An 18450-nucleotide genomic window follows, 5' to 3' on the forward strand; every position below is an offset into this window, starting at 1 on the left:
GCATATACACAGCCGTACACAAAGATACCACAAGATCCCAGAACATCACCTGCCATTAGATTGCTTGCCTCCACAAACACAGTATCTTCTCAGTACATTTAAAATTTTTGGACATTGGAAACTTGCAGCAAAGCAAATCAAATCTTCTTGCACTACACTGACACTTCCTGGATCATCCACAGGATCAGACAGTGAGGGCGACTAAGCAGTTTTGCATCACCTTAATCTGACAGCAATGGCCACACGGAGGCTTGGTACTAAGTTGAGAGTCCATTTTCCTAATGTTTTTTTTCCAAATATGGGCTGTTTGCAGAGGACTCACGATTCCACTTGGGGTTTATTAATGGACCTTACTCTAAAGTATCATACCACAAGTGTCATATCAAATCCATGTCTTTTCTTCCAGTCCTTTCTTCTCCAGCAAATATTTTCTTTGGCTGCTTTATTCTTATTTCTAGGAACCCCATCTGGGATACATTCATCAAGGTTCCTCCAGCAATTTCAATTCCTTTCCACTGTTTTGTTTCCTCACCCAGTTAATCCCTGGTTTTCCTCAAATACTGATGCTCATTTGCCCTCCCATAGCTTCCCTGAATTCCCCAGTATCAACCTAGTGGGGTTTTGCTTATAAGCACTCATTATGCGTCACACTGTATCTTTCTCCAGGTTATCTGGGTTGCTACACCAGAAATTACTGAAAACACAACTTTTCTTTCGCTAAAGACCAGTATTTATACTTGTAACATGGAAAGCTAGAAGCAGCAATAAAGAATAATATAAAAAAATACATATTCAACACAAGGTGGAGTCTTCCAGAAGTTAGCTGTCAATATCTAACAATCCTCCCATAATATTGTCACAAAACTTAGCAAACCCATCCAATAACGTTATTTTACAGATTTAGCAAAAGGCTCTCATAAACACCTAACTATCACTTCTCCAGTATACTGGGAAACTTTCCTTCAAACCACAGACTTCACACATAAATGATTATTAATTTTTGACATAAGCACAGTATTTTCCTTCTACTCTTGTTTTCCAACAGAGGCAAGGGTTTGTGCCTTCAGTGTGTCAGTCCTTCCTCAAGGAGAGTTCTGAACCTGAGCAATTACAGCAGAAAGCAGTGGTCAACTTTCAGAAGGGCTAACAATTGACCAAGTATCTTCTACTTCTTGTAGCGGTTTTATATAAAAGTTGTTCTTTGGCATTAATATTCGTGGAGCCTTATATGAGTGCTAGGGCATTAAAATAAAAATTCAATATAGTAAGTTTGCTAAGTATTTGTGAAACCAAGTTACACGACATACAAGAAACTCTGTGCAGCACCAATGGGCCTGCATTAGCAGTCCAAAGCAAACCCAGAAATTTAAGTGCTCAATAGCTCCAACTCAAAAGTCTACTATAGTATACATTGTTCTGTTCTTCAAGGGATTTCTGCATTTTCCAGCTAATGTTATGTCCAAACATACATCTATCATGAAAACGGCACCCTTTGAAAACAGGAAGTTTACGATTACGGGCCAATGTCAGCCAGATGCTTCCATGAAGAGGCCTTTTTGGTTAGGTAAACTAGCTTCAGCTTTCCAAAAAGAGTTATTCTTTCTCAGGCAACTAGGCTTGCAAGCACTACTCCTCTTGTCTTTGCCTTTGCTGTTAATAAACAAACAACTAAACAGAAATTCTTCAGGTCAGTAGGACAGAATTTCATAAAGCTCTTCTTACATTCAATAGACCAAGGAACAACATGCCAAGTTTTATCATGTTGATCTCATGAGGGAGGTTTCAAAATAACTAACAATATCTCAAAGTACCATTAATAGTTACTATAAATTCAAATAATTTTGACCAAGTATATCAATGTTTGGTTGTATAAAACAATATGCAAAGGAACACCTTCAAGCTTTACTTTCCCAAAGCCACTGACAAGACAACCTTGAATAAAACTTGCCATACTAGCACTTTGATTTAATATAAGGCAAGGTTTATAGGGAGAGAGAATATCTTACAAGACATAGCTGGAACAAACAGACAAGCTCTTCAATCCTGTCTTCAGCTCTGAAACAGAAGCAGCAAATTCCAACCCAAGCTCAGGCCAGGAACAATTTTTTTGAGCTTAACTTGATTAAATTGTCAAAGTGCTTAATTTTTAAGAGAAAAGGATGGTTGGTCCTGTGGAGCAAAAGGGGAGGTAAGCAAGAGGAGATACAGTTACCTATCTACAGGTGGTAATCACCCCTCCCCCCAAAAACTTAGACAGCTGGACTGAATTACATGGAAAATGAAAGTTCCATTAAAACAACAGTAGTTACTGAGTCTGATTTCTGATATTCCAAACAAATGAGAAATTTCAACTCCTAGGTTCCTCCTTTTAGGTTATTTCTTACAGCTCCTCTTAGAATCACCACTACCATCAATTAAAATTCAGCATGTTAAGGTACTGTCAAATGGAAAATGTAAGTATAAAAATGCTGAAGTTATCTCTTTTAACTTATAGATGAATTCAGGTCTAACTCACTTGCTTATATGCCACACATACATCTTCAACATTATCAGAAGCAAAATGCATTAAAACTTTTTGTGTAAAAGCTCAATCAAACCTGTAGTGACAATATGCTGAATGGTTTTCATTATATACTTAAGCCCAGGAATATGAGCTATACAGACTGAGAAAAGCTTACGTTGATATTTTCTAACTGCAGTAGATGTACTGTGTAATAGGATTTGACGTCTTCAGATACTAGCCGCACACGAAAACCCGTTTCACTGAATGTCATAACTTCCTCTTCTTTTGTTGGCCAGTATTGTGCACATTTCACCTAATTTATTTTTTAAAATAGGAAAAAGAAAAAGAAAAAAAAGAAAAATCTGGTTAAGTATCCTAGTATCTTGGGCTTTGCATGAGCAGATTCTGAGACCCCATTATTCAATACAGTAGACTCAAGTACCTGCTCCCAGTTTGAGGAATTCTCAAAGTCCATAATGTTTACAGCTAAGTTACTAAAACTGTTTCAATGACTATTATGCGTTCCAGCTTTGTCTGTTTATACTTTCTTTTATCACAAGGCTAGCATGTTTTGAGACATACCTTAACCCTCCTCCTTCTCCCCCCTCTAGTTCTCTACAGTGAACAGAGATCCTTATTCAGCTATTTCAACATTTCCCTCCTCCATTTCTGACGTGCACACCCGCACATTTACATAACTGATGTAACACATCCAGTTTTCCCAAGACTTGCTGAATAGTGGAAGATTCTAGTGAAACAAAAGAAAGAACTAACAAAGCAATGCAAAACTGTCTCTTGTCTTTATTCCTCTTGCCCTGCACTCAAACTTTCTGTAGGAAAATTTTTGCATATGAAAGTAAGTGACTTTTTAATGGACTAGTCAAATCTTTTTCACTAACAAATCTACTCTGAAAAAAAACCATAAACCTCAAATTACATGCATTTAAAACTAAAATCCACAGTGGTTTTAGGCACATTAGCAGAAAAACTACATCGTAACAGAAGATTTGTGTATTCTGCATATATAGCACCAGCTGTAAAGAATCAAAAATAACTAGACCAGTATGACAGCTGGTGGGCAGCAGCTTGTCTTCATTGTTACAAACAGTTAAGATCACTATATAATAAATATACTACTCTGTTAGAAGAAATAATCTAAAGATACTTTAATTCAAACTTGTTTTCACAACTTCCATTTGTTCTATAGCATCTTACACTGCTTCTACTCCATCTTATTTCTATCTCTACGTCTTACTGTCTCAGGATGTTACTTTCACGGTTCTGGACATATTTTTATTAGATGCGCTTTTCACTAAACTGAATTTTGTGTCTTAGCTCCACCACTGTAGTGTTATATTAAATACATGTTATGCTGTACATCAGTGAGAAAGTCTGTTAATTTTTTTAACATAACAATCAAACATTGTTCAACTGTATTAAAATTATGTGACTTCACTTACAACTTTAGGCCTAATATTACTTACCGATTCTTTTTCAACAATTCTGTTCAGCATGACAACCGCTTTTGTTTGTTGCTGCCATACCATTAGCCAAAAATGACAACATGTATTAGGTAGTGGACCCTGTGTAGTAAAAAAAAAAAAATGGGTGGGAAAACGTATAGGCAAAGCAGTGTTTGAACACATTTAATAGTTCACTGTGTGAAACAGGAAGAAGTCTTCCTCTGGAAAGTTTAAACAAATTATTAATAGAATGATAAAAATGACAGGCAAGAAAGTAATCATACTGCACAGATCATTCCAGTACTTAAAAGTTGGGGTTTAAAAGAAACAACAAAAACACAAACAACAAAACAGTAAGAACTCAGGGAAGGGATGTTTCAGTTTGGGCATCAATATTATTTTGCCGTTAAAAGAAAAGCTACTGCAGGCATGCTCAGAAGGTACAAGACGAAGTAAGAGGTAGAAGTATTGTTGCAACCTATTTCCAAAAGAAATATCTGAAAAGCTTTATATGCAATAAACTATTCATACTTAAATAATCCCTTTAGTTTTTTCTTAAAATATACATGTTCACAACTAGATCAAACTGGCAGTTAGTATGACAAATGTATATATAAAACGCACTAGAGACAAGGAACCATCCAAACACAAATTATGACTGTACAAATCCCCCTCCCCCAGATTCTAAATCCCTGTAACAACCTAGTAATTGGTACTACTTACCTGTGTTAAAATATAGCATCTCTGGGCTTCTTCTATGACCACTAGGCTGGCATTGATATAGTCATTCTCAGTGTTCTGCAGTTTTACACGACTATGATCATCTAAAATGCAAAGAAAATTAACAATCAATGATGCATCAATCTTGATGAATACACTCTAACAGGCAAGTTAAGGTCTAACAAGCAATTAGAAATAAATTCTGCAGTACTAACCAAATGGCAAACTACAAAAACACATGAAACTGATTTCTCATGTAACTTTGATAACTGCCTGTCTCATCCTCCCCTCAGCATTCCATCAGAGTAATTTCAGGCAGCTATTAATAGAAGCTGCTCAGAAAAATGGAATACCCAGTTTTCTTTAAGAAACAATCCAACAAAACAATCCTCCCTCACATGCCAGAAGATGCTCACAGCCATCCCTCAACAGTTGCATTTCCTTAACAGAACAGCACCACAGCCCACACCAGGCAGCGCTCTATGCTATCACACCAGATCACTTCACTGCATAGTTTCCTTTAAGTTTAGAATTCCAAGATGTTTGGTGAACTGAAGTTTCATAGGTTGAGGTAGAATCATAAAGTTAAACTCACACGGCTTCAATCAATCAATCAATCTATTTGCAATAATTGATACCAAGCTTTAATCAATTTCATTTTCCCTGTAATTTGTTGTTTAATACTATACAAGTGAAAAATACTAAAGAAGGGGCACATGCAAAAATGCACCCATTTAACAAATGTTCCAATAAATGAAGCCTAATCTAATTACACAGTTTCAGTCTCTCGTGATTAGAGAGACAGAAGGTTCCCCTATTTATGGCAGAGGCAAGCAAAGGAGTCAATTTAAAATCATAACTTTAATATGAGAAGGATTAGCAGACAGTGATACTAAAACACTGCATAACAAAAAGTCACTATGGCTGTTCCTAGAACTCTTTAGTATCTGAATTATCACCCTCCTTTAGGAGACATTTAGGTAATCAGACTTCCTCACAGTAAATAATCCTTCACCCATTTATTAGAACAGTATTAAATAAACAGCATTTTTATTTTAAAATTTGTACACAGCTGCATGCCAGGAAATGAGATCCAACTGACTGCAATTCCCCTGAAGCTCAACTGCCTAGACAGACAGTTTATGAGAAAAGTAAATAAAAAATAGCAAACTAAAATGAATTTAAGAGACTTCAACACATTTCTGGAAAAGATGGAAGAGATTACATAAAGACACTGACAGAGCTGCAAGTGAATTACAGTGCAATGCCTGTTTTTTAACCTGCATTCACCTGGTCTAACGCACAAAACTCATGTGGGGTGCAGGCTGATGGCACAGTTGCTGTTAAAATGTCAGCCCACTTTTCCTTCTCCTATCCCTGCACCAAAAGGCTAACTTCTTTTTGACAAACATCTTGGGAAATGCACAAAATCCATCAGTTTTGACATAAGCAACTACCAAGTATCACATTCAGTGCAGCTGAATCCAGATTAAGTCCCCATACCAGAGCCAGCTATACAGCACAAGGCTTAGCTAGGAAATCCATGAATATGACCTCAAATAGGCAAAAAGTTGATGGGAAACAAAAAACAGCTACTGAATTAGACTCTTATTCTATGGACTGCTCATATGATTTTATAAATACTTTACATATGTGTGGAAGCCTGGGAAAAGTACATTTAGTAGGTCTTGATCTGCTTTTATACTCTCCTTCTCTATCTGCTATGGGCAACTATGAGAGAGGATTTTGCTGGATTCAAGGAAAGAAGTCAACAGTAAATTACTTTTTGTTTTGTTTTGTTTTTTTTTTCAAGGACTGAGATTTCGGGTTGTCATCCAACCTCCTTTAGCTGCTAGCTTTTATATGCAGTCACATACAAACACGCAGAGAACAGAAATACGCTGAAAACTTATTTTTAATACAAAAGTATGAGAAAGTTACTGGTTTAGTCTATTTTCATTAGCATTCCAGCTGTAAGACAACACCATCTTCATTTTCAGGAGTCTTAAAACAATTTATGATACATCTGCATGAATAAAAAAATCTTATCAAACCCAAGACACAGTAAAATTAAGACACATGTGCATTTTAAAGTAAAATACATCTCCTTGTATTATTTTGTCTAGATGGGAAAGTGTTACTTTTTCCTTCCATGTATCACTCGATCTGAAATGTTTCTACTGGAGAGAAACCAAGACCTTTGTAAATATTACATGTCATTTGCCAACAGGAAAAACTTAAGATCTTGTTATAGTAAATCACACATACCGGTACTGGTGTTCCCGGAAAGGTGACGTAAGCAAGCACTATTAACGGTTTAATCACCCAGCAGCAGCTGCTGCATTGCTAACAGTAGGAGATAACTGCTGAGGCGCTAATGAGGTTTCCTACTGTGACCCTTACACACGTTTTCAGCCATATTTTTCCCTTCTTGCAAGTTCTGCTTTGTAAACATGACAAATAATAAAACTCTGAATGTTTTTTTAAAAGTCCCTTTAACAACTAATTCTATGCACAGACAGCGTCCCTCCTCCTTCCCAACTAAAACAGAGGCAGTCCTACAAATACACTGGCATACACTCCACAGGACAAAGAAAGCTGCTAGAATATATTGATTTGCCCTCTTTCAAGTGAAAACATTCATTCAAGCCCTGGCTTGCTCTTCTAAACTATATGAAGCAAGCCAACTTTTCACAGCCAGTTAGCTGTAATGTATTTCCCATATGTAAATAATTTCCAATTACAAAGTAATTTAGATTTACATGAATGATAAACCTATCATAAATCTTATCTTAAAAGATTTATCTTAAATGTTGCCATACCCACAACACCTAAAATATAGTAGTCATTTTCTGAAGCACTAATTCCCCTATTTCAACAAACTATGCAGCCCAAAAAGGAAGTGGAAACCTTAAAAATGCTTCTTATTCTGGCTCCTGCACTAAGATAACTACTCCCAGAACCACCCTTTCTGAGATAAGCAAGCTCTTACTACCCACTTCAAGTGAAACCCTGTCCCACTGAGATCACTGACAACACTCCCCATGTCTCAAATAAGGCCAAGACTTCACATTACACATCAATTTGCCCACTCTCTGCTAAAAAGAAAATGACATATCCAGTTAAAACAGACATATGAAAATGTTTGGCATTTTACATCATACAGTTCTTGCAGTTGGTTAATGAAAAGTTTTCATTTGAAAACAACTATGTTTCTAGCAGTGAAACCACTGTAAAACTTAAAAATTACCTTACATCCAAGGGATGTTTCTGGCTCCCCAAATATAGAGCTATTAACAACAAAGAAGGGTGAAATGCTACTTAGTGGATTAAAGAAAGTCATAAATAAAACATGTAGCCATAAGCCATCCCAGTGACCCAGTCTGACCCTTTCCTGCCTACCAGCAAATCCCCTTAATTTCACTAATCTAAATCTAGTCTATCTGAGCTGCTAAATTATTCAAATTACAATACTCTGTCACTAGACTTACAGTTTCAAGTTTCAGAGGTAGCCTAAGGCAAAGGAAAGGCAAAGTGACTTTTCCTCCCCCTGTCATGGGTTGTACGCAAGGAATGCCATCAAATCAATCATGGCCTAGTTCATAACTGAAATGTACTCATACTGAAATATATGCATAACTACTGCACAGGAGCCTTACAATTTTAAGCAGGACTGTTAAAAAAGCTTAAGATACAAAAAGTTTAGATCCGTATGTGCTATAAAATTCCCCTCTTCCCCAATCCCAAAGAAAGAAGTCTCTTCAAAAGCAGCACATTGAATTTATTTATACCATGTTTCTGGTAACAAGATGTTTTAGGGAATCATTAGATAACACCATAAAAGTCATCAATGCTAGCTTCTAATACGGACAACAAAAAGTGCAGTAGGCTTATTTTGAACAGAACATCTCCCTGTTCTCAGCACATACATTCAAAACACAGGACAGGAAAGGAACATTTTCACAACAATAATTAATCAGCATTATGTGCAAAACCATCCACATCAGCTCCAACTCTGTTCCCTGTAAAGCACAATACTCTTCACATTCCTCTCTCCTCGTACATACTCTATGACATCTGCAAGCCTACAGCTGAAAGGTCCAACACAAAGTCTACTAATGGCCACAGGAAGAAAACAAGAGAAATCACTTCCTCTCAAGACCCTCCAACAGCAACATGTTCTACAAGGCAAAAAAGTTCAGATGACCTAAGAAACTGGGCTACATACCACATTACAAAGGAAGGCTAAAGCTAAAACTGATTAAACCCCCATGTACTCTTAAAAAGCAAAAGAAAAAAATTCCTGCCAATTTTGCCAAGGGGATTTCCTTCTTGCCTGTAAGTCTGGGAACACGCTAAGCATACCTCTAAAGGTTTTTACAGTCAATCTAAGACACTAGACCCCTCTGATACCCACTAAGGATAAGACTCAGAAGAAAAGTATTAACAGAAATCTTCGCATTTCATTAAAGTTATCAATAAGAAATAATAACCTCACAAGTCATTTTCCTCTTAACAATGTTTTCTGAGAAATGGTTTCATCTGTCAGGAAATGACTGGCTGTCAAACCAACCCTATTTCAGATTAACTTCCTGTTTCAATACTACTGCATAACCAAAATATTCCTCTCCCCATTCTAGACTAACACCAAACTGCTAGACTGCTATTTATTTTGGCTAGGCAGTAACTCTTGAGGGCTTTTACCCAACCAAACTTACACACACCACAGCTCTTCAGACAACAAAACTGGACACTAACAAAAATACTTATGAAATTGGAGACAACATGAAACTCAGCTCTAATGGGCAAAGATGATTAGCCTTTGCCAGCTAACAGAAATCAACTTTTACCTAGAAATGCATGTAACGGACACAGATTGGTTTCAGTGTGCGTGTCTTACATATTATGGCTGAAACGGGGCAAACCAACCCAAAGCATTTTTTCCTGCACTTGTAATTGACATGTTTTCCATAAGACAGAAAAATCTTTGCATTTCCTTTTGCAGACATACCACCTCAGATTTTAGACTGGTTTGGCCACTATCTAGATTAACAAACCATTTTCTCCCTGCTATAGAGAAATAAAACATTTTCATCAAATCATGTCTTATATCTTACAACATGTTTAAGTATCTAGATCTTAGAAGTTTAACTGCTAGTTCTAAAAGCCTTTCACTATTAGAGAGTATTATTATTATCACCTGTTCTTCATTTAAACGCTGGTAAAGAGCAGTAAAACTTGCAAAGTGAAGGACTGAGATGTTAAGACTGTGCAAGACGGAGTTGTCTTGCACTTCTGCATTGCCAGTTCCTTGCATACATGCACCACAACTAGAGGTGTTCACCACAGTGACCAAACGGCACAGCTTTTACTCCAGCTGCTTTGAAATTAAGGTGCTGCTATCTTGGAATGTTATTTATCATATATTCCCTTCCAGGTCTCTTTCTCCTCCCAACTCTCACCCTCATTACAGAAACAATTATGAGTCACATTTTAAAACACACAGATGTAAAATTCAACAGGAATTACTTCAAACAGTGTTTTGCTCTGTTCTCCTCATACAGCCCTGCTCCTAGTGCCCACTTCTGCGGGCTATCTTGGTGACCCAATTCAAACCTTTCTTCTCTTGTAAATGCTAAAAACTGACACATGCCTCAAAGTTCACCATCTTAGTTCAGTCATCATGTTATAGTGCATGTAAACTAGCATGTAATGACTCTAACCCTTTCCTGAGCCCAACTACTACTTCCAAGATGAGATTTTATCTGTCTCTGCTCTTGCGCAGGGTCCAGGGATTAATCCAATCACAGAATAGTTTGGGTTGGAAAGGATCTTAAAAATCATCTAGTCCAACCCTCCTGCCTTGGGAAGGGACATCTTCCACTAGACCAGGTTGCTCCAAGCCCCATCCAACTTGGCCTTGAACACTTCCAAGGATGGGGCCCATAAGTTCTCTGGCCACCCTGTTCCAGTGCCTCATCACCCTCATAGTGAAGAATTTTTTCCTTGTATCTAATTTAAATTTACCCTCTTTCAGTTTAAAGCCATTGCCCCTTGTCCCATCACTACACGCCCTTGTAAAAAGTCCCTCTCCAGCTTTCCTGGAGGCACCTTTCAGGTACTGGAAGGTAGCTATAAGGTCTCCCGGAGCCTTCTCTTCTCCAGGCTGAACAACCCCAACTCTCTCAGCCTGTCTTCATAGGAGAGGTGCTCCACCCATCTGATTATCTTCGTGGTCTTCCTCTGGACTCACTCAAACAGGTCAATGTCCTTCTCCTGTTGGGGGCTCCAGAGCTGAACACAGGACTCCAAGTGGGATCTCACAAGAGCTATGTACAGGGGCAGAATCACCTCCCTTGACCTGCTGGCCATGCTTCTTTTGATGCAGCCTAGGATACAGTTGGCCTTCTGGGCTGCAAGCAACGGGCTCATGTCCAGCTTCTCATCCACCAGTACCCCCAAGTCCTTCTCCTCAAAAGCTGCTCTCAATCTGTTTTCCACTCAGCCTGTATTTGTGCTTGGGATTGCTCCAAACCATGTGCAGGACCCTGCACTTGGCCTTGTAGAACTTAATGAGATTTGCATGAGCCCACCTCTCAAGTCTGTCACAGTCCCTCTGGATGGCATCCCCTCCCTCCGGTATGTTGACCGCAACACACAGCTTGGTGTCATCGGCAAACTTACTGAGGGTGCACTCAATCCCACTGTCCATATTGCCAACAAAGATGTTAAACGGTGCCAGTCCCAATATCGAACCCTGAGGAACACCACTCATCACTGGTCTCCTCTTCGACATTGAACTGTTGACTGCAATAGTTTGAATGCGACTATCCAGCCAATTCCTTATCCACCGAGTGGTCCATCCATCAATTCCATTTCTCTCCAATTTAGAGACAAGGATGTAATGTGCGACAGTGTCAAATGCTTTGCACAAGTCCAAGTAGTACAATCACGTAATTAATTTCCTCCTGGCTAAACTAGCATTTCAGAAGCAGGCTTTGCCATGACCATGGCAGAGATGTTTGGTGCTCTTCACTGTTGTAAAAGGCATGCCATGATTAAGGAAAATTTTGAGCTCCAAAAAACTACAGGAGATGCAATACAACTCACACCTTTAAGATATTATTGCAGGCATTATTAGATGCTACTTAAATAACACAACGTCTTATTTATTTATTTTACAAACACTCTTTTCAAAAAAAGAAAAACCATAAACACATTGAAGATAAGCTGCCATTCTCTTTGCAGTTGTGCCTAAGAAATGAAATCCATGGATGGAAGAAATGGTAAATGCGTGAATACAGCTTCGGCCACAGAAATTGTATAAGACATTGGACCCAGGAATAGAACTTAGGTCTCATGGGTTCAAAGCCAATTCTCTGCCTTCACTTCTTACAGCCCCCATCCCAATCTAGGAATGAAAGAGAAAGTGAATGAAACAGAGAATGAATAAAACATGACCTACTTCAGCACCATTAAAATGCTAACACTGTGCTGTAACAGGACAGCAAACCTGGGACACCTAAGCATAGATCAACAAAGCTCCAGCAGAGGCACGTCTCCCTTTGCTGAGCGTACAGTGGAAGTTAGTAAGCCTTGACTAACCTGAGGTATGTTCTCCAGAGGTGTACATTTCTCAAATAGACCAGGCTGGGGAATGCCATGCAGACACAGCAAAGAGGCTGTGCACTGAGCTCTTAAGTTCAATTTAATCAGAGTTCAGTATTGGGATTCAGCATTGAGCAAGACCAGATCCATTTGGTGAGAAAACACTGTGCAAGTTAGCATTCTGGCAGCAGCCTAACGAGCAGCGCACAGCACCGCATCTGACCAGCATGACTCAATCTGAGACCCTTCCTGTGTAGTTTTGAGAAGTGCTATGCACATGCTGTTAACACAACAAGGAGTTCAGCACTTCTCCAAATCTTACAATAGGTATTCAGATTAGACTCTCAAACAAAAAGTACCAATACACCACCAACCCTTCAAAAATTCTAGATCCAATACAAGAAGGCTTTTGAGCCTTTGGTGGTCTGGGAAACTTCATACTAAGGAACGCACAAACCTGTTCCAACTTCCACATGTTGTAGAAAAATTAAGGCTGTACTGAATTTTTTTCTTAGTCCTTTTGAAAGCTATTTATGATAGATTTCTCCACCTATAACTACACGTCTTATTACAATGATTTTGGATTACAGTTTCTAAAGTAAATGCTCTTGAAAAAAAGTCCGTAACACTTAAGTAGCAAAGAAGCTGGTAAAAAAAAAAAAGCTGCCTTCACCTAAGGTATAAGGCCATTATGTCACAAAGACCATTTTATGGCAGAAAAATACAAAGCATTCCATACCTATCTACTTGCATTGACAAAATTAAAGAACAGCTTCATGCATACATTCTTCTGACAGACAAAAATAACAAAATCTCAAGTACTTTTTAAGCAACAGGAGAAATCCAGTGGCATTTATCCACACAATCTTATAAACGTGTAGAATCACTTGGCCCAAAAGGAAATTGTTAGTAAAGCTTACTAACTTAATTTCTGTGCTCAGCAAATGTTGCAGTTTTTTGTGACATGTAAAGCAATATTAAACAAATAATTTCCTTATGAGAAAAGTATCTTTAAAATATTACTTTGCAGCTCACACACATTTACCTATATACTAGTAATTATGATTTGCAGTCCTTTCTCATTCACCGTTCAGCACAATGAGTTTAACCAGCAGACTTTTCTCCCTTCTGTTATACACATTTGTGGATGTTATGAAAAACACATTTATCATAGGATACATGCCTACAGAAATAAACAAGATACAAACCCAACAATGACCATGATTAATTAGCTACAGTGTTTAAAAGTAAACCGTGTAAGTAAAAAGTCTTAAAGTTTACTGCAATAATTGCAGAAAAGATACTTACATGGACTAACATCTCTGTATCTGTTTCGATTTCTGTTTTCTGGATATTTTGCAACTCTATGAGGGTAGTCACTGGATTTATGTCGAATTTCCTTTAAAAGACAAAAAATGCTATTTACTTATAGCCAGTAAGCTGATTAAGGTTAGTGTTCTACACATCCTATGGTAAGGCATTCCACCTTATTAATTAATCAAGGTTATTAATGATTAACATTTTTAAGCCAACCTTTACTACACCTAGTGTTATTTTCACTCAGAACACGTCTCTCATTCTTGGCCAAGCTGTTGCCATTTAGATCCTTCCACAGTTGGCTAACTCCACCAAACTAACGTAAGCACAATTTGGTAAGCAACTGACATAGCAGGAACAAAAGGGAAAAAAAACCCAGATATTTATTATGCTTATGGTCTACCTCAGACTTGTGCACGTTATCTCCCACAGTAATAAGAGACTCAGATAGACAGCACCAACAGCAGTACATTGCTAGCTCCTTTACATCAACGGGCAGCATGAATCCCCATAAAGATAACTAAGCTAATTAATGATTTTATGACAAAAGATTATTTTTGAGATGGTTTGATGGTTCAACCCATACAGCTGTAGTTAGACATGACCCAATATGAAGGAACAATTCTAGGCTCACAAATATCAATGTGAAATCACAGCCTGCTTCTCCTCAGGCATTAAGACAAACCTTTCAATAATCTGCATTTAGAAGATACGCAGACATACTCATTTAAATGCAATTTTAAGGAGCGTACTATTCACATACTCTTGAATGTTTGATTTTATTAATTTTTTGCTCTGAGTGTACCTTTTCCACAACTTCACTAAGATATACAGATTTACCTTATGTAGGCAACTGAAAACACAGCTAAAGTGCTGTTGACGAGCAGCCTCCTATGAACTGAACTATCCCTTTAGATATATCTGTACTGATGCCATCTCAGCACACATGTTGTACGATACAGAATTAACAATGTTTAATTCTGAATTCTCCTTTTGTTTTTAGATGATGTTGTTATATGTGATCGTTAGGTCCCAAAGAGCATTTAAACTTCTCCTTACAGCTAAGCATTCTTTGGTCTTTGCTATGTTTCCACTATTTTTGTCTTCTCAAACTTCCTAAATAGTCTGTGTATTCCCAGGCAACAAACACAGCCAAAAAGGACTTCAGTGGAAATCTAACACACGTAAGGAAGCTCAATTTTTAGATCTGGTGTGTGATGTCACTTAAGTACAGCGCCAACCTGTAAAGAACCTAAACCACAATCTGGAACAGCAACTGTCAAGCACCAATGCTCACATATTTGTATAAAAATCTCTTGATCTATTAGACAATCAGGGTTTTTTTGGTTTTGATACAGATCACTGGAACTTGTCTTCTCCCCTGGTTTATAAGGCTTACAAGCTTTGGGAGCAACCACATGCACATCGAAAAAATCCATTTGGCAGGCACAACCTGTTCACAGAATAACCAAGTTCTCAGGAAATGTAAATTTTGTATTACGGCGTAAGAGGATGCAACTTATTTTGTTTTTAAAAGCACTGGCATCCTCTGTGCACATTTGTGTCTGTAATTTGGTCAAGACACATTAAAACAGCTAGAAACACTACTACAGCAATGGGGAGGGGGGCTTGCTTGAAAGAATTAAACCTAAGAAAGTACAATGACTAGTTCCAATATCAGTCTTCCTACACATGATCCAGCCATCACTAACTGGAGAAACAAATCAGATGTCAGATGTAACATAAGGCATATTACACAAGAAAAACTTCTATTAAAAAAAAAGTTGAAAATCAGTATTCAGTCATTAATTCAGATTGTATAGGTGCTCCAGGAGTCAGCATAAAAATTCCAAGCTTCATAGGATTTTACCACAAGTCTTGGCAAATTCATGGAACTGCAAGGCAAATATACAAAACTGTTCTCAGCCAGAAAAATTAAAAAAACAACTTTTTTTTTCTTCAGAGAAACTTACACTTCTCCAGGCAAGTATATATGTTTCTTATACAACTCTATCATAGGAAAATACCTTCCTAAACAAAAACTCAGTGTAAAAACAAGTAGTCAGAAATTAGAGTATTTTCTATAAGTTTGTGCTATTTAAAAACATCATTTGTTATTTTCCCTTTATGTTTTTAAGCAGATCTGTATTCTCTGGTTTTAATATAAAACAAATGTGTTAAATACCCTGAAAAAATCCTGAGTTTGCAAAATCTATAAGTTAGGGAAACACAGAATACAAAATACTTTATTTTACGGCATAGCTGTAGTAAAATTAGGAAATCAGTATATAAAGTTTAGCAGAGCTTAATATACAATTCTCTCTTCAGTTTACTTCTCCAAGTACAACTAAATAATATTAAAATGAATTGGGAAAGCTAACTTGTTCGGTCTGGATATACCAGATGTAATGTGTGTGTACATTTCTACCTCACGAAGGACACTGGTTGCAGAATTCTTTGTTACATTTTTGTCTCATTAACTTAGCACAGTTTATTTCTGCTATTCCCCGTTAAATTCAAACCACAGTTCAGTTCCACAATACATGTCTAGAGATAATATATTTTAAATACACGTAAGTCAATCACACCGCTAATTAAACAGAGAAAAAGCACAAGTTCAAGTTAGTAAAAAGCACTTTCGTTTTGTATTGTTTTTCCTCATTTGTGAAAGAAAACTGTAAAATACGCACTGGCCCAAATAACTGCTCTAGTATTATAAGCTTACACGGAAAGTCTATTTTATGGAACTGGCCCCAAGACTATTGTTGGAAGCTACTAATCTCGTTGTTTCTAGAGGAAAAGGGCAAGTAACGTATTTTCTGAACACTAATCGCGCAGGCCTCCGGCAGACGCCAAGCCAGCGAAGGCAGGGGTAACGGGCGGGTGAGGAGGGTGAGCGGGTGCCTGAGCAACTGCTGCGCAGCCGTTTCAGTGGCAGAGCCGCGAACCCAGCGGCGACGGCAAGCCTTGGCCGGATCGGCATTATCAAGTATAACCTTCCACTCTGCCTGGAAACGGCGGGGAAAACACCCTAGCCCGGCTCAGACCGGCCGCCCGGTTAAGCCCTTAGTGCCTAACCCGCAACTGCCGCCCCGGCCGCCGCCGAGCCTGCGCAGGCGCAGCGCGCCGCTAGCACCCCCGCCGTCAGGCGGCGCGCAGGCGCAGCGGCACAGCACGCCGCACAGCGCCTGCGCACTGACCCCCTCCCGCACCCCCCTCGCAGGCAGAAGCGGCGGCCGCCTCCCGTGAGCATGCGCACCGCCTGCCCGCAGTTTCGCTGCGTGCACCTGAAAACGAGTCGTGGCCCAGCGACTTCCGCTCCCCGCTGAGGCGGCGCATACCGGCAACGCGCGCTGCCGGCTCGCCACCCGCTCCCGTCCTCCCTCCTGCCCTACGGTCGGCGTTCAGCCGTAGCGACCCGCTGCGCTTACCAGATAACGCGCCTGCCAGTCGTTAGTGGCATCGATCTCCTGGAACTCCTGCTCAATGACGGCGGACATGGCGGTGGCGGCCAGTGCGCGAGCCTGTCCAGAGACCGGCAACCTCCCAACCCCTCGCGCGCTGCCCACCACAGAGGAGCGGCGAACACGCACCACCCCGCCGCCGCGGGCGCACATACGCTCGCAACGGGTCCCACTGCCGCCGGTGCCAGACGCATGCGCGGTCCTCGCCTCCGCCCCTCCCTCGAGGGCTGCCGAGACCACGCCCTCGGGGAGGAGGGAAGCACCTGGGGTGACGTCAGTGGGGAGGGGCCGGGGCGCCTGCCTGCGGCCCGCCTTTAGCTGCCTGTTAGGAAAAAGTAGCAGTGCGGAAGTCCGAGCGTGTCAGGCGAGCAAAGCAGGGCGAAAGCAGAAGCATAGCGGGCCGGAGCGCCGCAGCCCCCTGCGGCGGCTGCAGAGGGAAAACCCTTTAGGAAACGGCCTCGCGAAACGCGGAGTTTGTGCAAGGGCCGCGTTGCTCGCGCTGCAGCGAAACCTGCTGGGCGGCTCGGCGTAACGGAGAAGTGCCTGTAGCCCTTCCGATAGGCGAGCTACGCTCCACAGCTCAGCACAGATCGCTGATTCACCTATGGCCGTTTAAAACTGCGTGGTCTTAACTAGTAAAGCAAGGGGGAAGAGTAATGTGCCGGGCTCCCCCACACACCCCAGGGACAGCCCTGCCGTTGGCCTTGCCGACCTCTTCATCTCCCCGCTCCCTCTGCCGCCCCACTGGCGGTTAGCCACTCCCCCTCTGCCGCCCGTGGCGGTTAGTCACACCGCCCTCTCTGCCGCCCCGGCGGTTAGCCCCGCCCCCGCTCTACCGCCCCCTGGCGGTTAGCACCGCCCCCGCTCTATCGCCCCGGCCACGGCGCCCATCGTGTGTGGTGCGGTGGCGGGGCCCCACCGGGCTCCTCAGCCCCGTGACACCTCAGAATGCCCCGTCACCGGGCTTGTACAGGCGTGCAGGGCCTGAGCGCAGCACCAACGGCCCTGTGATAACCAGCTGCACAGTCCTGCGCGTGGCTGTACTGCGACTGCACTTCCCTGCACCCCAGCCCTGCTGTGGTGTGGGGCTTCCCATGATTTCGAAGAACAATTTCAGATGTTTGACGTGAAGAGGCAAGGTCAGCAGAGTGAGGCACACCGTGAGTGTGCTGATGCAATTACGTTGATAAGCTACCAAGGAAGTAGTGTGGCAGCTGCCGTTAAAGCAGCGCAGTGTGAAGGCCACAGTAGCACGGACAGCCAGGGACGATGCCTGACAGAGCATGTCCCATGTTGCACCTAAAGGGTGAAAGTTGTATGCTGGAGAAATGTGGCCTTGGCGCTGGGTAAGCTGAGCTCATGCTCCCTTCCACCG

At 40.7% G+C, this 18450-nt stretch overlaps 1 protein-coding gene across 2 annotated transcripts in view; it reads right to left on the reverse strand.

The window, feature by feature from the left end:
- Nucleotides 1–17126, reverse strand: part of PTPN2 (protein tyrosine phosphatase non-receptor type 2) — a gene marked incomplete at both ends in the record, with an annotated part of 32554 nt that extends 15428 nt beyond the window's left edge. Inside the window, 5 exons of one of the 2 annotated variants that reach the window (XM_081996951.1) lie at nt 2679–2816; nt 3988–4086; nt 4690–4790; nt 13603–13693; nt 17043–17111. In XM_081996951.1, the coding sequence (XP_081853077.1) occupies nt 2679–2816; nt 3988–4086; nt 4690–4790; nt 13603–13693; nt 17043–17111 (498 nt within the window). Of the gene's footprint in view, nt 1–2678; nt 2817–3987; nt 4087–4689; nt 4791–13602; nt 13694–17042 lie in introns of both variants that reach the window. The other variant, XM_081996950.1, reaches the window with a different exon arrangement.
- Nucleotides 17127–18450: the final 1324 nt, after the last annotated feature.

This window comes from Phaethon aethereus, assembly GCF_964289735.1.
Source record: "Phaethon aethereus genome assembly, chromosome: 2".
NCBI lineage: Eukaryota > Metazoa > Chordata > Aves > Phaethontiformes > Phaethontidae > Phaethon > Phaethon aethereus.